Source organism: Epinephelus moara, chromosome 23 (genome assembly GCF_006386435.1).
Source record: "Epinephelus moara isolate mb chromosome 23, YSFRI_EMoa_1.0, whole genome shotgun sequence".
In the NCBI taxonomy this organism is placed as follows: Eukaryota; Metazoa; Chordata; class Actinopteri; order Perciformes; family Serranidae; genus Epinephelus; species Epinephelus moara.
In genome coordinates, this window is record NC_065528.1 from 27,347,109 (window position 1) to 27,364,176 (window position 17,068).

Consider the following 17,068-nt stretch of genomic DNA (forward strand, 5'->3'; position numbering starts at 1 on the left):
GATGTCGTCAAAAACCATGAAAAAAAGTCATAGTATAGTATGTCGTCCAAAACCATAGTATGTCATCCCAAATGATGAAAAAAGTCATAGTATAGCATGTCGTTAAAAATGATGAAAGAAAAGTCATAGTATAATACTCATAAAAACAGTAACAGTATGTTGTTGTTGTGATACATTGAGTTGTGTTTAACCTTTCAGCCCTTCTCTGTGTTTCAGGCTGGGAGTACAGCCAAGGCTTCATCAATGAAGACATGGTGAGGGAACACCTGCCACCTCCAGGTGACGACACTCTCATCCTGATGTGTGGACCTCCGCCAATGATCCAGTTTGCCTGCAACCCCAACCTGGACAAAGTCGGCCACTCCGACAGCCGGAGGTTTACCTTCTAGACATCCGTCCTCATCATGGAAACGAAGTTTGGGCATATAAGGGCATCCCGTTATTCTATTCTCTACCCCAAAGCGTTAAAGCACTCGTACATTTGCAGTGGGTATTGCACTATGTATACTATATTTATGCCCTGATATTCATCATGCAGCAGAATTACAGCATGGACCAATAATTGTAATCAGGAAGTGTCATGGAAGGAGAAGAAAATAGGAAATATGTGGGCTTGTTTGGGATTGAAGTACGTGGAGGAGATGGAATAACCAAAAGTGTTTATATATAGTTGTCTTGGAAATAAGGATGTGATTCCAAATCTGTTGCAAACAATATCGAGGAGTTAAGGTTAACTGGCTGTTTTCTGAGTGCCTTAACTTGCAAAGCTTTTTTTATGCACACTTTAAGATTCGCGACCACTTGCGTCATTTATACAGAGCTGTACTAATTATACTAATTATTCCATTACTGCTGTTTTGAATGTGTTACAGCGTTATACCTGCCCTCTATCTATCTGTCGTCACGTCAAAGATGTCAATATTTTGCTAGAACATGTTCAGTGACTTGTTGAACGTTGTGTGGTTACTGATACGATGTCTTTGCTGCAAGTCTGGCAACAGTGGCTACCTGTGTGTGGATATGCAACATAAAGCAACTACTGCTATTGAATTTTTGACACTTTATTATTTTGTGTTTTGATTGACTCACTGTTCGACAGCACGCTACCTGTTTGGAGAAGCAGACACGGAGTACTGCCACTGAAGCTAAGCCATGTACGGCTGTAGACAAGGGCAACAGCAAAACCTATTTTAGCCACATAAACAGGTCAGTATCAGTTTAAGCGTACAGTATAATTTATAATGTTTTCACAGCTTTACCTTGCCGTCAGACGGCCCTCTTCAACAGAGAACAGATGATTTACCTGTTAGAGAGGGCTGTCTGGCACCAAGGTAAAGCGGTATGTTTTGTTGCTGGCCCCGTCCAACGCAGTATATTACTTCCCCTCCTTGGTGGTACTTCTGCCTGCTTCTCCAAACCGGGGTCATGCCGACTGTTATCTATTGTAGGAAACACACTGACAACGGGTAAATATAGCATACAACCATATTTAAAAAAAAAAATCCAAACAGTGAAAATGGATTTTCTCTGTTTTTATTACCAAAAATTTAAAAACAAGACTTTGGTTTCCATCTTTGCAGTCATGCTGTTTTTTTTTTTTTTTAAGGAAGAGTTTGACATTTGGAGAAAGAGTTAGACGAGCTAGAGGGGGTAGCCTAAAAATACACCAGCACCTCTAAGCTCATTAATCAATTTGTGCTTTTAGGGAGAACTAACAATTTTGTGGTGAACAGCATTTCAGCAAAAGAGATAAAACGTGTTAATTAGTGAGCTTTAGAGGTTCTGGTCGTCTTTATGCTAAGCTAATCGCCTTCATATGTAAAACACAGACATAAGAGTGACAGCAATCCCCTCTCCTAATCCTTGGAAAGAAAGCAAAACATGGTATTTCTCAAAATGTCAAACCAAGAACAAAACATTTCTCACTTCCTTCCTGGTGGTATCTAGCCAGTAGCCATGCAGATAGTTTGATATTATTAGTTCAGGTTTTAAGATCTGCCTCTGAGATCTCGGTCTTAAGAGACACGGTTATTAAAAAAAAAAAGCAGTGAGCACCACACACAAAATCCCAATCACCCACATATCAGACTGGAGTGGAGGCACAACTCTCAAAACCTGGACATATAAAACCATTCTGCTGAATATCACCAGCAGTAAATGAGAGAATGCTTGCTGTTATTTAAATGAACTCATCTCAGAAGATAACATAAAGCAACTTCACGTACCACAAACCAAAATGAATGTGACTGCAGCTGATGACATAAAAACTTGAGAACTACACTCAAAATAAACGAGAGGATTAAAACAAACTAACAGATATGCTTACCTCACTGATAACTGAAACAAAACACTAATGCTTGAATAATAAGAGGTACATTAATACAATAAAACCTTGCATTTTCAGTTCATGCATTACATTTTGGACAGCTTCAATAAATATATGAATGGTCATCAAAGTTATGGCTGTACTTCTGACTGATGAGAAGGCTGTAACAGTGGAGGTCTCACAAGCTCTACAGGCTGGTGAGAGGTGGACGGATTTGGGTTCTGGATGGCACAGTTTGGTTTACTTTCCCAAAGCATCTAAATCACACACCAGAGTTGTGGTCAGGTTTTGCCGCGTCAACAGAGATCTCAGGAAAAAACTCATCTTCCTTCAGCATGCTCTGAAACACAAAGAGGACCAGAGAGAATGAAGGAAACCCGTTTAATATTAACTCAGGTTTGTACACTTACAGGTTTGTATGTTCTGGGTAATGTTCCTAACTGACATGAAGTATATACACAAGGTAAAAGAATTCTCATAGTATGTCATATAAAACTAAGAACAATGTCATAAAAAGGGACTAAAAAAGTTATAGTATAGTATGTCAGAAAAACAGGACTAAAAAAAGTTATAGTATAGTATGTCGTAAAAATGGGACTAAAAAAGTTATAGTATAGTATGTCGTGAAAATGGGACTAAAAAAGTTATAGTATAGTACGTCGTAAAAATGGGACTAAAAAAAGCTACAGTATAGTATGTCATAAAAACGGGACTAAAAAAGTTATAGTATAGTATGTCGTGAAAATGGGACTAAAAAAGTTATAGTATAGTATGTCGTAAAAATGGGACTCAAAAAGTTATTAGTACAGTATGTCATAAAAACAGGACTAAAAAAGTTATAGTATAGTATGTCGTGAAAATGGGACTAAAAAAGTTATTAGTACAGTATGTCATAAAAACGGGACTAAAAAAAGTCATAGTAAAGTATGTCGTAAAAAGGGGACTGTAAAAGTCAGTTTAGAATGTCATAAAAATTAATAAAAAAAATATTCAAAAAATGTCAGAACAATATGTCATAAAAATGTGACTAAAAAACTCAGTTTTGTACGTCACGAAAAAGTAATAAAAATGTCATGGTATGTCAATAAAAAGAAGTAAATAAGAAGTCAAAGCATAGTATGTTATTAAAAGGAAAAAAAAAAGAGAAATCACAAAAAGTCATGTCAATCCCTTGGCCATAAATTCCCTTATTTGGCACTCAGTCATTGAAACTTTAAGAAGCCCTGGTCTAGTCATACAAGAGAAGGTCAATGTCTCACTGTTAGATTGTTGATTTCCTCAGAAAAAGCTCCTATCTGTCTCACAGTCCCTTCAGAGTCTTCCATCTGCCAAAAAAAGAACCCACAGAGGATGACGCAACAGATGAACCACATTGAAAATAAAGATACTTTTTTCAAAGGCTCAAATCACAAGCCAGTGTAACTGTTCATGATACTTTGGTAAGAAATCCAGTTGTATTAAAGAAGCTAGAAGTGGAAATTCCTCCGTACCTGTTCGAGGTGGTCAAGGTGTTCATCGTAGATCCGGAGGCCTCTCTGGAAGCTGCTGTTCTTGGGCATTTCCACGTTCATAGGGCAGATGTACTCCTCGCCATCATCATGACGTTTCTTCCTCAAAGTGCCAAAACCTCCAAATGACATGCGTCTAGGCTGGAGGAGGAAAAAGTTGGGTTTATAGTCAGCATTCTGCACCAATTTCATATAAAGCTGAAACATTTCATTGATTGAAAGAAAATGAATGTTTATGTCTTATTTGAGAATAAATTAAATAACATGTCACAACAGCTTGATCAAGCCAATATCCATTGGTAAGACACCAAAATCAGCCCTGTGTGTCCTCTGAGTGACACTCAATGAGTTCAGTGTGGAAGAGCCCAGGGACAGAGAGAGATTTATTTGTGATTCAGTGGACAGGCACTTACCTTGACCTTGGCAGTGGCTGTGAGGACGGTGTAGTCTGGGTTTTCCAGACAGTCTTGCTTGAGCCGCTGCGCCTCAGAGCCGATGAGCAGGTGGAAATGTGTTGCCAGGTGGCGTCTCAGCAGGGTTTTGTTGGGAGGAATGTTGAGCAGAAGGGCGAGCGCCTCCACGTTGAAGCGGGGCTCCAACACCTTCGGAGCGTGCAGACATTTGAGAAAACATCACGGTGAGAGGTCAAAAGAGGGAAATGATCAGAACAGTGAACAAAGTCTGATGCAGAGCCACACCTGGGAATATTTTTTTTTTTAAACCAAATGATAAAGTGAGGCTGTCTGCAGCATATTCTACGACAAATGCACTGAAAGAGGACCACAGTGAACTAAGTTAGCATTTATAATTCTCATATAAGACAATGTGTTGAACACACTCTATACCAGGTCACACATTACTACAACGTGTTTATCAATTAATCTTCAGTTGAGACCCCAGCCATCCAAGATCAATGGTGCATTCATGCGCTACTCAAGATGATCGTTCTTCCAACTTCGGTGTGTTAATGAGCTTTAAATTGTAATGTATAAACAGTATACAAAGATGTTCTCAAACAACATGCTGATAACCAAGAGCAGAAGAAACAGATCAGGTGAGAAATATGAAGCTCATTTTCAGATTATTCTGACGCCACATGAAGGCAGCACAAGACTGACGTCGGCTGTCGTCTACTATGACACACTACACGAGATGAAACAATGGATTACTGTGTATGATACTTGTTTTAATTCCTGATCCAAGCCGATGCTGTGACGGGCTATAATCGCGCTGATATCATGCAGTGTGAACCGAGCATTAGGAACAAAAAAATACTTGCATCACCTAATCTGCTTCTACCATCATCTGTATTCACACTGGGTTTGTTTCATTTCATCTAATCCTGACTCCACCCCCTTCCCTCTCACCATCAATCCACCATGAACGCCGCTGCCCCTCAGATTGGGAGCGTATTCTGCCAAATCCACAGATCGGAGCCACTCCATCACTCTGTGGTTGGTCCACTGGGCGATCTCTGCTGGTGTGATGTTGTTCTGGACAATGACAAGGGAATAATACAGATGTAAGGGGGGTGCTTTAAAACAAAAAGAAAGAGGAGAGGAAGTATTGTGACTTCCTGTGTAATACCTCATCGGAGGGTCGTCGCCTGAGGCAGTTGGGCTCGTAGCAGTTGAGGCGGAGGACCTGGATGGCCCTCTTGATGCTGAGGTGATGGAGAACACTGCCCACCTTCAGAGACAGCAAGTCGTCCTGGGATCAAACAACACAAAGAGTCAGCATGATTTATTCAGTGGGAGTGTTCACACAGAATATAAAAGTATTATTAGGAAGACCTTTTGCTAAAAAAAAAAAGTTTTTCTTTTTAATGTCAAAGGTTTACAAGCTTCCACACAGGCTCCAGTGCAAGGTGACAAGGTTTTAAAAAGCTCACCACTGTCAGGTAGTGCAGCACGCGTCCGTCAACACGAGCCTCGTCAAAGTGACTTTTGTACTGCGGGAGGCCGATGTCGTCCAGCCACCCTGAAACAAACATCAGTGTCATTAATCTGAATTTAGTTTCTGTTCACACTGACTCTTTACAAACAAACCAACAGGAGCAAACATGGCTATTCAATGAAGGCTGAAACGTGCTCTTTTATTCTATGGGAGCTATGAGGTGTGACACACAATATAACTAAGCTGTCATCCTGCACCATCAGGACCCAGGTGGATAAATCAAATTCCTTGTGACTGACACAAGTTTATGCAGCACTTTAACTCTTCCAATGAGCACATTTATGTCCTCTGGTGTCACAAAGAAATAACTGATTATAGCCATTATTAATATTAGTCTGCAAATTGGCGGCATGTTGTGACTAACAGGTAGAGACAGGACGAAATGAAGGCGTCTTGTACAGCAATGATTCGGCGCTTGTTACTGTGGGATCACCGTCACACACCTTTTAATGGACTTACTGAACCGACACAGAACACTGACTCAAATACAAGCACAGCAATTTTATCAGCTTCTCATTCAGGGAAAATACCCACGCTGACATTCATTTATGTTACCATGATTACCAAATGCCTTATAGAGGGCCTCATACAAGTCAATGATAAGATCACTTCCTGAGCAGATTTCAAGAGCAGCAGATGGATTTTTACTAGTTTTGCTTTTGAAATAGTGGTTAAATGACACATCTGCTATCATAAAATCTTGTGGTTGGTTTGTGTGCTTTCACACCACAAATGAAACACACCAGAGTTTGACTGACAGCGGACGGAGACCCACCTTTTCAAGTGGTTTAGGGTCAGTGTTTGGTCCACTGACAGATTTCTCACCAGCCTTTACTAGCCAGACAAACTGACCTGAGTTTCTTTAAACCTAGCTAAACTGGTTAGGTATGACAGCACCCAAAGATGTCGTCATACTCACTGGTCACCCAGTTGTGGTCCAGTCTGCCCTTGAGATCCTCCTCCTCTGACCCGAGAGACTGCAGAGCCAGCTGCAGCTTCTTCCTGTGGAGAGGCTGCTTCATGCCCAATTCCTGAGCAGGTAAACAGGAAACACACAACATCATACACAGGAAACTTTTCAGACTGCAGCATGGAATATAAAGTAATGCAGTATCGCATTTCCTCCATTTGTCCATCTGAGTTTTGGAAGTCTTAATTTTGGCTTGGAAAGCTAGAGATATAATGGAAGCATTTAAACACTCCTACCTTCTCCAGATCGTGTTGTGACGCCCGCAGTAGTGTCTGTCCTGATTTGATCCAGCTCTGACCCTGAGCAACATATAACCCCAGACCCTGCTCATGCAGCCACACACAAACTTCATCTTTATTCCACCGCGAGAAAGGAACATCGACAGCACTGAGGAGAACAAAAAGGAATAGTGATCATAGTAAATCAACTGGTGCAACCCTGAGAAAATAGTAATAGAGTCAACTGTTGTCTATAAAAATAAACTGTAATATATTCAATATCTGCAGTGACTGATAGATGTTAAAAAAAAAAAAAACAACACACATTATATTGGGCTGTAGGTTACGCTTTAAATTTCTGATCGCTGCTTGACACCTACTTGTGTTTAGGTTCACGTGACCAGCCGAGTCGAGGGCCGGCTGTGGCTCTGACTCCTCCCCTCCTGAACTCCATCTCTGCATCATCCAGGTTGAAGGAGGTGGAGTGACTCCTCTTTAGTCTGACGGAGTATCACATTACAAATGACCAAACAGATAACCATCTTACATGACTTTAAACACAGTGCTCTCACACGCCCTCTGAACGTTACCTGCCAAAAAATTTCATGAAGCCTTTGGACTTCTTTTTGGTCTCAGGTGAGGACGGCAGAGGAGTGCCATCGTGGGATTTTCTTGAAGGGACACCGGCCAAGTCCAGGTGCTCGGTGCCTTTACGTTCCGTCTCAGCTGTAAAAAATAATTACACATTAACATGATGTACTTAAACGAGGCTGGAACACTCAATACATCTGAGGAGAGATCAGAGCAAACAGCAAAACAACTACAGACACAGCACTACCACTAAAAGATTAATTTATATCACCCATGCAAAACACTAGTTAAAGGGTTACTTCAGTATTTTTCAAATTGGACACTATTTTCCCATGTTTTTGTGTCTAAGTGACTCATGCAATGTAACATTAGATGGCAATCATATACCATCAATTTATGTCCACTATAAGTGCTTGTTTTTGCCACTGACAGAGTCAAACTATTAATCTTAGTGTCACTACAGAGACAGACCTTTTGGTTAAAGAGTAAGATCCTATTTATCTAACCAGAAACAGCCCCAACATCCCCATCTCAAACCAACCAGACTCCATTTAAATAAACAGTAATTTTAGCATCGTAAAACACACTTCAAACGAAGTTGACAGAAACAAAATAAAATTCACAGCAACTATCTTGGTTCATCTCTCCACTGTTCCAACAATCTCCAGCTCATGTTAGGTTGAAATAAATCTTTAATTCACTCAGTTAGATGTGAAAATATGCTGCCTCTGTATACACTAAAATTACTGTTTTTTAAATGGAGTCTGGTGTGTTTGGCGATAGTGTTTTCAAGGCTGTTTCTGGTTAAACTAAACTGATCTTACTCTTTAGCAAAAAGGATTATTTCCGCAAGGATCGTCTTCATAATGTTGTCACACACTTTGAAAAATAATCTGAGCCTGTCAGTGGCAAAAAGAAACACTTTTAAGGGACGTAAACTGACAGTGTCCCGAGTGGTTACGTTGTAGCTTCACTGCTGTCAGCTGCAGAACTCTCGCACAATACTAAACCAAATTTTTAAAAATTGTTGTCTCCATTACTCAGACACAAAAACCAAAACATGGGAGAATGTGATTCAAGTAAAAAATGTCGAAGTTACCCTTTAACGACTACGACACAACCTATAGATTTTCTCATGTACAACAAATGAGAAATGCTTCACGACTTAAATGGAAAGTCCCGTCAAACAGCTTCAATGCAGATGGTTAAAAGTCGTGGATAAGAAACAACTGGATGGTTTAATGAGATCATGGACAGAAACACCTCACAACAGAGCTAGAGACAGTAAACTCTAGGAAAATATTTTGTCAACAAGGATTTAGAGCAGTTATTCCCAACCTTTCTTATGAAATACAGAAACCCACTAAGATTTATTCAATGAAACAGAAAGTCATTATTTAATTGAAGTGCTCACAATTTATGAACATATAAACTGTGAGGAGGGGTCATAAGCAAGAAAGGTTGGAAACCACTGATTTATAGAAACGTGAGGAAATAGTTGTTCCATCATCAGACTGAGTTCACCTACAGGAAATTAACAGTCACATTATACTGTGTCTATCTCACATCCAGATGTATAATCCAGAGCAGCCATACTGCAGGCCAACCAGGCCACTCTGCTCTACTGTACCTAACGCAGGTGCACTGACACTCCGGGTGCGGTCTTCACAAGTTACAGAGCAGTGAAAGAAACACGAAAATCAGACACCAAACATCTCAAAATAGTCAAAAATGTGATAAAATCCAGGACAGTGTGGAGATTAGGAAATCAGCTTCACCCAGGTTTGGAACGCTGGCCGTCTGCTTGCCTCCACGCAGCTTGAAGAAGCCACGGCCGAAAGAGGAGCGGGCTTTCTTGGTACCAAAACTGTCATCAGCTGTGGTGTTTGCTCTGACAGGAGGTGAGGAGCCAGGTCCTGCTTTATTTCTGACCTATGAGAAATAAAAAACAGGAGTGTAGAGTGTAGTGTTGGTCAAAGAGAAATAGAATGTAGTTGCACCATTTAACCAGTAGGTGTCAGAGCAGGACTATGTGATACAGTGAGTCCTGTGATTTGTCCTGTGACTACATTAAGACTGATAAAAGAAGCTAATACACTCTGGCAGTCATTGATTCAACACCAAGACCATCTAAGCTGTTGGAAATAATATGATTATGTCATGTTATTTTATACAGCACAGTCAAGTCTCTGTAGTCAACATGTTGATATCACAGGTCGTCTGCTCTTACCTGGTCAGTGCTGCTGCTTGTGGCTGAGCTGCCCGGCTGTGGGACGTCTGATGAACTGAAAGAACAAGTATACGAGTATTTAAACTAGGAGTCTGAGAGTCCTGAAATGCCACTTCTTCACTATGAGGTGATAAACAAAGAAGAATTAGATTACTACTTTTTGCTTACCAGTCATTAGCTTCAGCTGCTTCCACAAGTGGAACATTTAATATCAATTTCAGACGTACTGCACACAGGTGTTATCATTAATATTGCTTGATTAAACTTGTCAGGACTGTGTGGGCGTGCACAGACTTGATTAGATTAAAGGGGCTCTATGCCAAATTCAGAGTGTGCGAGGTGGAGTTTGAGCTGGCAATACACTGATGTTGATGATAACTGTGATAATTAAAAATGTAATGTTGATATCATGTTAATGATACATGTATGATAATATGGTCTAAATAATCCAGTGCCTCCTAAATTATTTGTTTATTTTCATTCTCGCTTTGTCTCCCTCCCCCAGCAGCATCTGGTTGCCTTTTCACTATTCATTAAGTGTAACTGCTCTTTCTGTTCACTTTGGTGCAGTCAGTTACAGACTCACTGTCCAACTCCAGACACTTGGATTTTGAGTGTAATTCATTTTCCAAAACTAACTAAATAAAAAAAGATAGAATGGATAATAAACAAAGTTAACAATGGTTTTAACGGATAGCGTTCCTCCCCCCCCAAATTTTTTATAGATGCTGCAATAATATAATCATCTTTTGGCAACAATAATTGACCCTCCGCTAAGTCATCCAGACGCAGACTGTCCAATCATAACGTAGCATCAGGCCGGCTCAGACCAGGGTCCGACAACAACACAGCTGTACTCCATTGACTCTAATGCAGTCATTTCAGATTTGTGGATTTGGAGCTAAATGTTGTGCCTGGGGCACGTCGTGTATTAATGATACTCGTTACCTGGAGAGGTTGGAAAAAGATATACGTTTCTTCCCTGTTCCAAAACCAAAATCAAACCCTGAAAAGTGTAGGGTTAGCTAGCTAGCTACTGAAGATATAGCCTACTGAATGTATACACATGCTGCTTTTGCTTTTTAATGATTATAACAGTGAAACAAAGACCGACCCTGCTGTACAGGAACCAGTGAAGGGAAGCAGGGAAACTTTGCTGATATTCAACCAGCTCTGTGTCATTGCAGTGTGCACAGATGAACGTTGTTTGACGGCAGTGGAGGTCCGGGTGCTGGCAGCAGTATTGGGGTGAAGCCAAACACTGTTCATCCGCAAACACTGTGATGCCACACAGCTGGTTCAACATCAGCAAAGTTTCCCTTTATATTCAGTCTTGTGTGGCGATCAGCAGTGATGTGGTGGTTCACTTTTACACTGTGATCTGTAGCCTATAGTTCGGCTTTAGCTTCTAACTATCTTTGTCTTTTTAACCTGTTGTTGCTGCTGAGTCAGTTTGACATCCTGGATATATCCTTCAAACACAGACTGTAGACCCCTCTGTCTGCTTCTCTCTGGAAATCACTCTTTCATTTTGTCAAAATATGATCATATTTCTTCAGGGAGTGCAGTTAGTTACAGTGTGGGCTCCATGCTTACTCAGACGGCTTGTCCGACCTAGGCAAAGGGGCGGGGCTTAGCAAAAGGTAAATTGTGTAGTGAAGATCTGACAGCCCTAGTAGGCAGCTAGCATCTAACGGTGCTAACTTTGCTGTCCATAACTCAGTTGTAACCACTGTATGAGTGCAGTACACAGCTGCAGTGATGAGCTAGCCAGCAGGACAAACAAATGCACTAACTTTTTACCGGACCAGCTTACTGCAACAAACAACAGAGAAGCTCGGACTACAACACAGAGAGGGAGCGTGACTTCATTTTCTGCTCAGGATGCCACTTTATCTTTACACAGAAAATAATTGTCTGCTGCTACAATAATGTTCTAAATGTCAAATACAAATCCTTTGACATCTTTCTGACTGTCCACATAGCTTTGTTGTAAATACTATGTCGGGACAATTGTCACCCATTTTATTCTTAGTGGCACACAGAGCGAGGTGACCTCAGAAAGCTACGCCTGGATGATTAGATCATTTGTGACAAGACGAACTGTTATTATTTGATTTAACAATTAAAACTGAACTTAATGAACACAGCAGACTGTATCACCCACACACCATGTTCTTATAAATATGATGTGGCAGTCACGAACTGTTCAAGACACACTGTATGCGTTTAGAAACGTCTGTGAACAAACTTTTAGAAAGGTCAAAAACTTCAGCTGGAATAAAGTCATACGATGTGCAGATATTTCAGTGTCTTTAATTCCACCAATGAGAGGAACTAAAGCAGAAACAAAGAGGGTTCAATGACACGTTGGAACAATAATTACCATGGTGGACTGAGTTTTACCTTTCGGCTGCCTGCAACTGTCGTTCTCTGTCCAGGTCATTCATTTCAGAGAGCACTGCTATACAAGGAATAGACTGAGACAACAGAAAAAAACATGATTAACTGAACATATTTTCCCAACAGCAGAACATTTGCTCAGCCCGACAAATAATAACCCAGACAGAAGCTCTGAATTCCTGGGAGAAACCATCTCAGAGTGGGAGGCCGAAAACTGAGCTTCTCTAAAAAGGAAGTCTCCGGTCTGGGGTTCATCCTGTGTGCAAATTGTTTTGACAGAGGTTGTGTTTACCTCGCCCGAGCTCCTTCCTGCCTCCCCCTCCAACGCCAGGGTGACCTGATCCACCTCCATGGATACAGGAAGCGAGGGATCATCCGGGATATCGTCATAGTCGTCCTCCTTTAACTTCTCTGAGATAGAACAGTTAGGATCGTTATCAGGGATGTGCTGCGGCATAAAGCTCCGTTTATCCTTTTTCTTTTAAGGTTTATCCCCTTTTGAAGCCGCCAGAAACCTTCATGATGTAAATTCAAAGTCTACGTAGAAGACATGAACACAGGGTCTTTTCAAATTGTATTTTCTCCTTTTCTTTTTCTGACGCAGATCGAACGAATATAGATATTTATGTAAAATATGCTCATTGTATCAGCTTTATGTTTTTCTTATGACTGAGATAAGGTTTGGTGTCTTGAAAAAATTAAAAAAAGGTAAACTGATTCAGTGAAGTAGAGTCACTACATACGTTTACTTTATATAGTTCATATAAAGTCAGACTCTAGATTTCATTATTTATGTTAAGAATTATACAGCAGTTTATAAATAAAATGATGCTCTACGTTATTTCAAATGCTGACTTCTACATGTGTTGAACTTCTTGAGGAAACAACGGCTGCAGACTCTGTTTTGATGAGAATTAGTTTCTGTTTATTTTGATACTAAACAGTTGACCTTAAAAAACAGCAATTATTAAACCCTGTGAAGACTGTGCTCAGTGTTGTGCTGATAACGTTACTGTGACTTACCAGCTAGTTTGAAACAGATGTTTTCATATTGTGCTCCGTGGGATTTAAAGGCCAAAGCAATAGAGAATGTGAAGGTATGTCATGCCGTGTGGGACGGGGACTCTATCGTGAGAGGTGCGTGTTTTGTTACCTCTGATACCAAAGTGTAGGCTCTCAATCCAAAAAGGAAACAGTTTTCAGTGTCCAGTTTTGTGAGCGGAGGTAGTGTATTGGGGTCTGTAATCTAGCCTCAGGCTGCCGAGTCACATGGATCTATGTTGTTTATTGTGATTAGTTTGTCCAAATAATGCTGCCTGACTAATGTCATAGGCACACGTAACGCCAAAAACACACCAAGCAGCCGCAAAGTACAGCCTGCTGCAAGCCACCATACAGCTGGCTATGGAGAGCTGGTGGCTGCTCCAAGCTGTGGCCATTTGGGGATAGTTTCAACTTGTCAGCCAGAGAACACTTGCAACCAATCAGTAAACAGAGACTAATGTTTCTTGTGATATGCTGACCCATGTTAGAAAGACTCTACAAGCCCAAAGGCTGCAGTAAAATGTAATTATTGTGTCAAGCCTCACTCTGCTGCTGCTTGGTGTGTTTTTGGCGTAACACAGCATGGTCCCACAAGAAGGTGCCCCAGTCCAAAACATTTTGACTGACGCAACATCAACTTCACATTCTCTACTGGCCCTTCTAAGTCTCGCCTCTTTTCGCTTTGTGCTCCATTTACAGTTGACTAAGCATGGTACGTTACAGAACCTCAGTCAACTTTCCTCTTCGCTGTTACTCTTCCACATGTGCTGGGTTTGTCTATGTTCAAATGATCATTTGACTGGGGGACTGTCACAGTCTTCATAGACACATCACATTGTATATAGTCACATTTTAAGTAAGCTAATGTTAGCAAAATGCTAGCTAGCTAACATATAGCTGCATAAAGAGTCAGTCAGGTCTGCTTTCTCCTTATTTCTCTGGTAACATTAAAGAGATTTGGAAAAGAACAGGTTGATTTCTGACGTATTTCTAAGAAGATATATATTATTGGTAGCCAGGAAAGATTAAGGCTAATGTTTCTCTGTTCATAGTATCTCTGTAAGGCTACGTGCCACCCCAACGTAGATTCTGGTGTTTTCTATTTGGATATAGCCGACGTCATGGTGAATATATCCTTCCATCGTACACTGTAGTCCTTGCTGTCAGCTTTTAAAAGCTATATTGTCAGGAACTATCTAATACAGTGGTTCCCAACTGGTGGGCTGCTGTCCAAAAATTGGTCGTGGGTCCGTTCTGAATGGACCACAAGTGACTCACAAACATGTCAACTTCGTAAAAAACACACTTTAATTGTAAGTACACTGAATTTACAGCACAGAGCTTTTCATTTGAAGTGCCGTTTCCTGCTGTTGAGTTAGTGAGTAACTGACAGCTACCTGACAGACACAGCAAACTAGCTTGACGACATGGTCAAAAGCAAGTATGACACTAAATGTATGAAACTGTGTGGACCTTGAACAAATGACTGAGTAGAAATCTGGACCCTGTGGCTGCACCAGTGTGGAACCACTGATCTAATAAACAGTGCGGCACCTGGCTAAACAGAGCAAGCATCAGCATGTTTCTCTTCGTCAAGCTTGTCTGACCTAGCAACAGTAACCAAGGGGGTGAGAGTATGGATTGGTCAATTGTCAAATACTGCGAAGCCCAAAACTTTGATTCAATATTGATGCAGAGACAGAAATCCAAACATGGTAAGTAAAAAAAAAAAAAAAGAGTACGATCTTAAACACAGTCTGACCTTTGACCAGCTCCTGAACTTTCCTGCACTTTGTGAGCGACTCCTCCAGCTCCTTTATCCTTCGTTCCTGTAGATACACACACACACACACAATGTTCCAGTTACGACAGCTTTCAAAAAAACAAAGCAGCTGCTCAGCTGCTGAATATGACCTCAGCCTTACATCACACTGTACCTTCTCATCGTTGGCAGACGCCAGCGACTCCAACACCATCTTCATCTTCAACACTTCTGTATCTGGAGAAAAAAAACAGATACTTTACACTTGTGCAAGTTTATCTTTAGTCCCCCCCCTTGGGTCTGAAACCAGCCAGCTGAAATCAGAAATAATGAACCCACTCAGCTCAGAGTGCTGGTTAGTGCAGCTCTTGTTTCAGCTTGTTGCTACAATAAACTCTTGATTCAATTATCACCACATATTATCAAAAACAGGGACACAGTGTGTTTTACTAGAAACGCTACACAATTAAATGTGCCAACTGCTTGGTAATCTAATCCAACACATGTTTATCTAGAGGGCAAAACTCATGTGAACTCTGAAGTGAGTTTATCAGAGTTGAATGCAATGAGGTAGATAATTAAGGTTTGGGGGGTTTGAGACTATTTAACCAATCAAAACACAACAGAATTTTCTTATTAACTCACTTTGCAAATCTATTTAGATTCAGATTTTAACAAGGGAGTTCTCCTCAGATATGCAGTTTTAATATCTTTTAAGTAATAATATGTTAGTGTTGTGTTGACAGCTTTTTTGGGTGTCCTTCAAAATGGTAAAAAAAAACAACAACAAATGAAGCTTTAAGCAACAGAAATTATGAATGACATGTTTGAGAACTAAAACTCACGACCTGACATTTAAAGAACTAAAATCTATCAATTAAATTACAAATGGGATTTTAAGCTAAAGGGCGATCTGAATGCTCTGATGCTTTGTACGTGACCCTTTGCCAATAAAAGAAAGGAGATAAAAGATGGAATAAGAGATATAAGACTCTGACAAATTACTTTAATTCAGTGCTACACAGTGTATGAGTCACGGTGGCCAATTTGTTGGACAAACATTGGTTTAGTTTTACCTCCTGGGTTTAACCTCAGCGCTTAAATGAACTACCCTTCTTAAGTGTCTAACTTTCTGTTCTGTTAGGGACTGTTGGTTTTTTATTAGAAAAGAGGGGTGACGTTTGTTTCCTTAACACCAAATGTAGGTATTGGAGCAAATGTAATGAGCAAACAGCATGAAGGGGGTGAGAATTATGATCAAAACCAACAGTTACCTGCTTAAACAAAATGCATATACCCCTTACAAATGGCATCATCTCACAAGCTGTGTGTGCTCTTGAGCAGTATATAGTTGCATGACAGCCACATAAATTATAGAACGCGCACACAGCCGGCCAGCAACGTATGTATATAATGAAGTTTCCCAAATAAACCCTAACATACACGACAGTGGCAGCAGTGGCCAGAATATTGTTAGTATCTGCACAGCAGCTGTTATTAGATTTTAAAAACTTTATCCTTTGTTGATTGAAAGTTGACATGAAATCCTGGACTTTAATAAAGCCTTGTTTTGTTTTGTTTTGCTCTATTGTCATGAACGCAGGGGCCCAAAATGATCATTATTATTATTTTGCGATACAGGATCCAGTTAGAGAAAACGTTTGGCTAAATTTTAGACACAGCATAAAGAAATTTTATGAAATATCCCTTTTAAAAATTAGATTTGGTGATGTTTCCTGACAGAATGGTTTGTCACACACAACGTCTTAAAGCTGGGGTGTCAAACATACGGCTCGTGGGACAGAACAGGCCAGCGAAAGGGTCCATTCCGGCCCACTAGACGACTCGACTCAAGGCCCTGACACACCAAACTGGTGGTTGGCCGCCGACCAAAGTCGAGCCGCCGGTGAGCGTCTGTCGGCCTAGTTTTTGCGGTGTGTCCCGCACCGTCGGCCCTTCAGCGTTGGCATCGGCGGCTTTTCGGCCGATTGAGCATGTTAAAACTGCGGCGGAGCTAGTCGGTGAAAGAGATCACTCTGATTGGCTGTTTAGGTTTTATT

At 40.7% G+C, this 17,068-nt stretch overlaps 2 protein-coding genes across 3 annotated transcripts in view; one reads left to right on the plus strand and one right to left on the minus strand.

Moving 5' to 3' along the window:
• LOC126385181 (NADH-cytochrome b5 reductase 3) overlaps positions 1-1,050 on the plus strand; it is an 8,329-nt gene extending 7,279 nt beyond the window's left edge. The window contains exon 9 of the mRNA XM_050036775.1: positions 217-1,050. Coding sequence (XP_049892732.1) covers positions 217-389 — 173 coding nt within the window. The 3' untranslated portion in view covers positions 390-1,050. The remainder of the gene's footprint in view (positions 1-216) is intronic.
• Positions 1,051-1,517: 467 nt separating this feature from the next.
• The window catches only part of LOC126385165 (liprin-beta-1-like), a 44,992-nt gene continuing 29,441 nt past the window's right edge, over positions 1,518-17,068 (minus strand). For both annotated transcript variants that reach the window (XM_050036749.1, XM_050036748.1), the window contains 17 exons: positions 15,184-15,245; positions 15,009-15,075; positions 12,495-12,613; positions 12,206-12,279; positions 9,800-9,854; positions 9,348-9,501; positions 7,569-7,704; positions 7,359-7,478; positions 6,997-7,147; positions 6,710-6,821; positions 5,726-5,814; positions 5,422-5,544; positions 5,202-5,327; positions 4,248-4,436; positions 3,817-3,975; positions 3,586-3,651; positions 1,518-2,666 (listed from right to left, as the gene is read on the minus strand). In XM_050036749.1, coding sequence (XP_049892706.1) covers positions 2,589-2,666; positions 3,586-3,651; positions 3,817-3,975; positions 4,248-4,436; positions 5,202-5,327; positions 5,422-5,544; positions 5,726-5,814; positions 6,710-6,821; positions 6,997-7,147; positions 7,359-7,478; positions 7,569-7,704; positions 9,348-9,501; positions 9,800-9,854; positions 12,206-12,279; positions 12,495-12,613; positions 15,009-15,075; positions 15,184-15,245 — 1,880 coding nt within the window. In that variant the 3' untranslated portion in view covers positions 1,518-2,588. The remainder of the gene's footprint in view (positions 2,667-3,585; positions 3,652-3,816; positions 3,976-4,247; positions 4,437-5,201; positions 5,328-5,421; positions 5,545-5,725; positions 5,815-6,709; positions 6,822-6,996; positions 7,148-7,358; positions 7,479-7,568; positions 7,705-9,347; positions 9,502-9,799; positions 9,855-12,205; positions 12,280-12,494; positions 12,614-15,008; positions 15,076-15,183; positions 15,246-17,068) is intronic.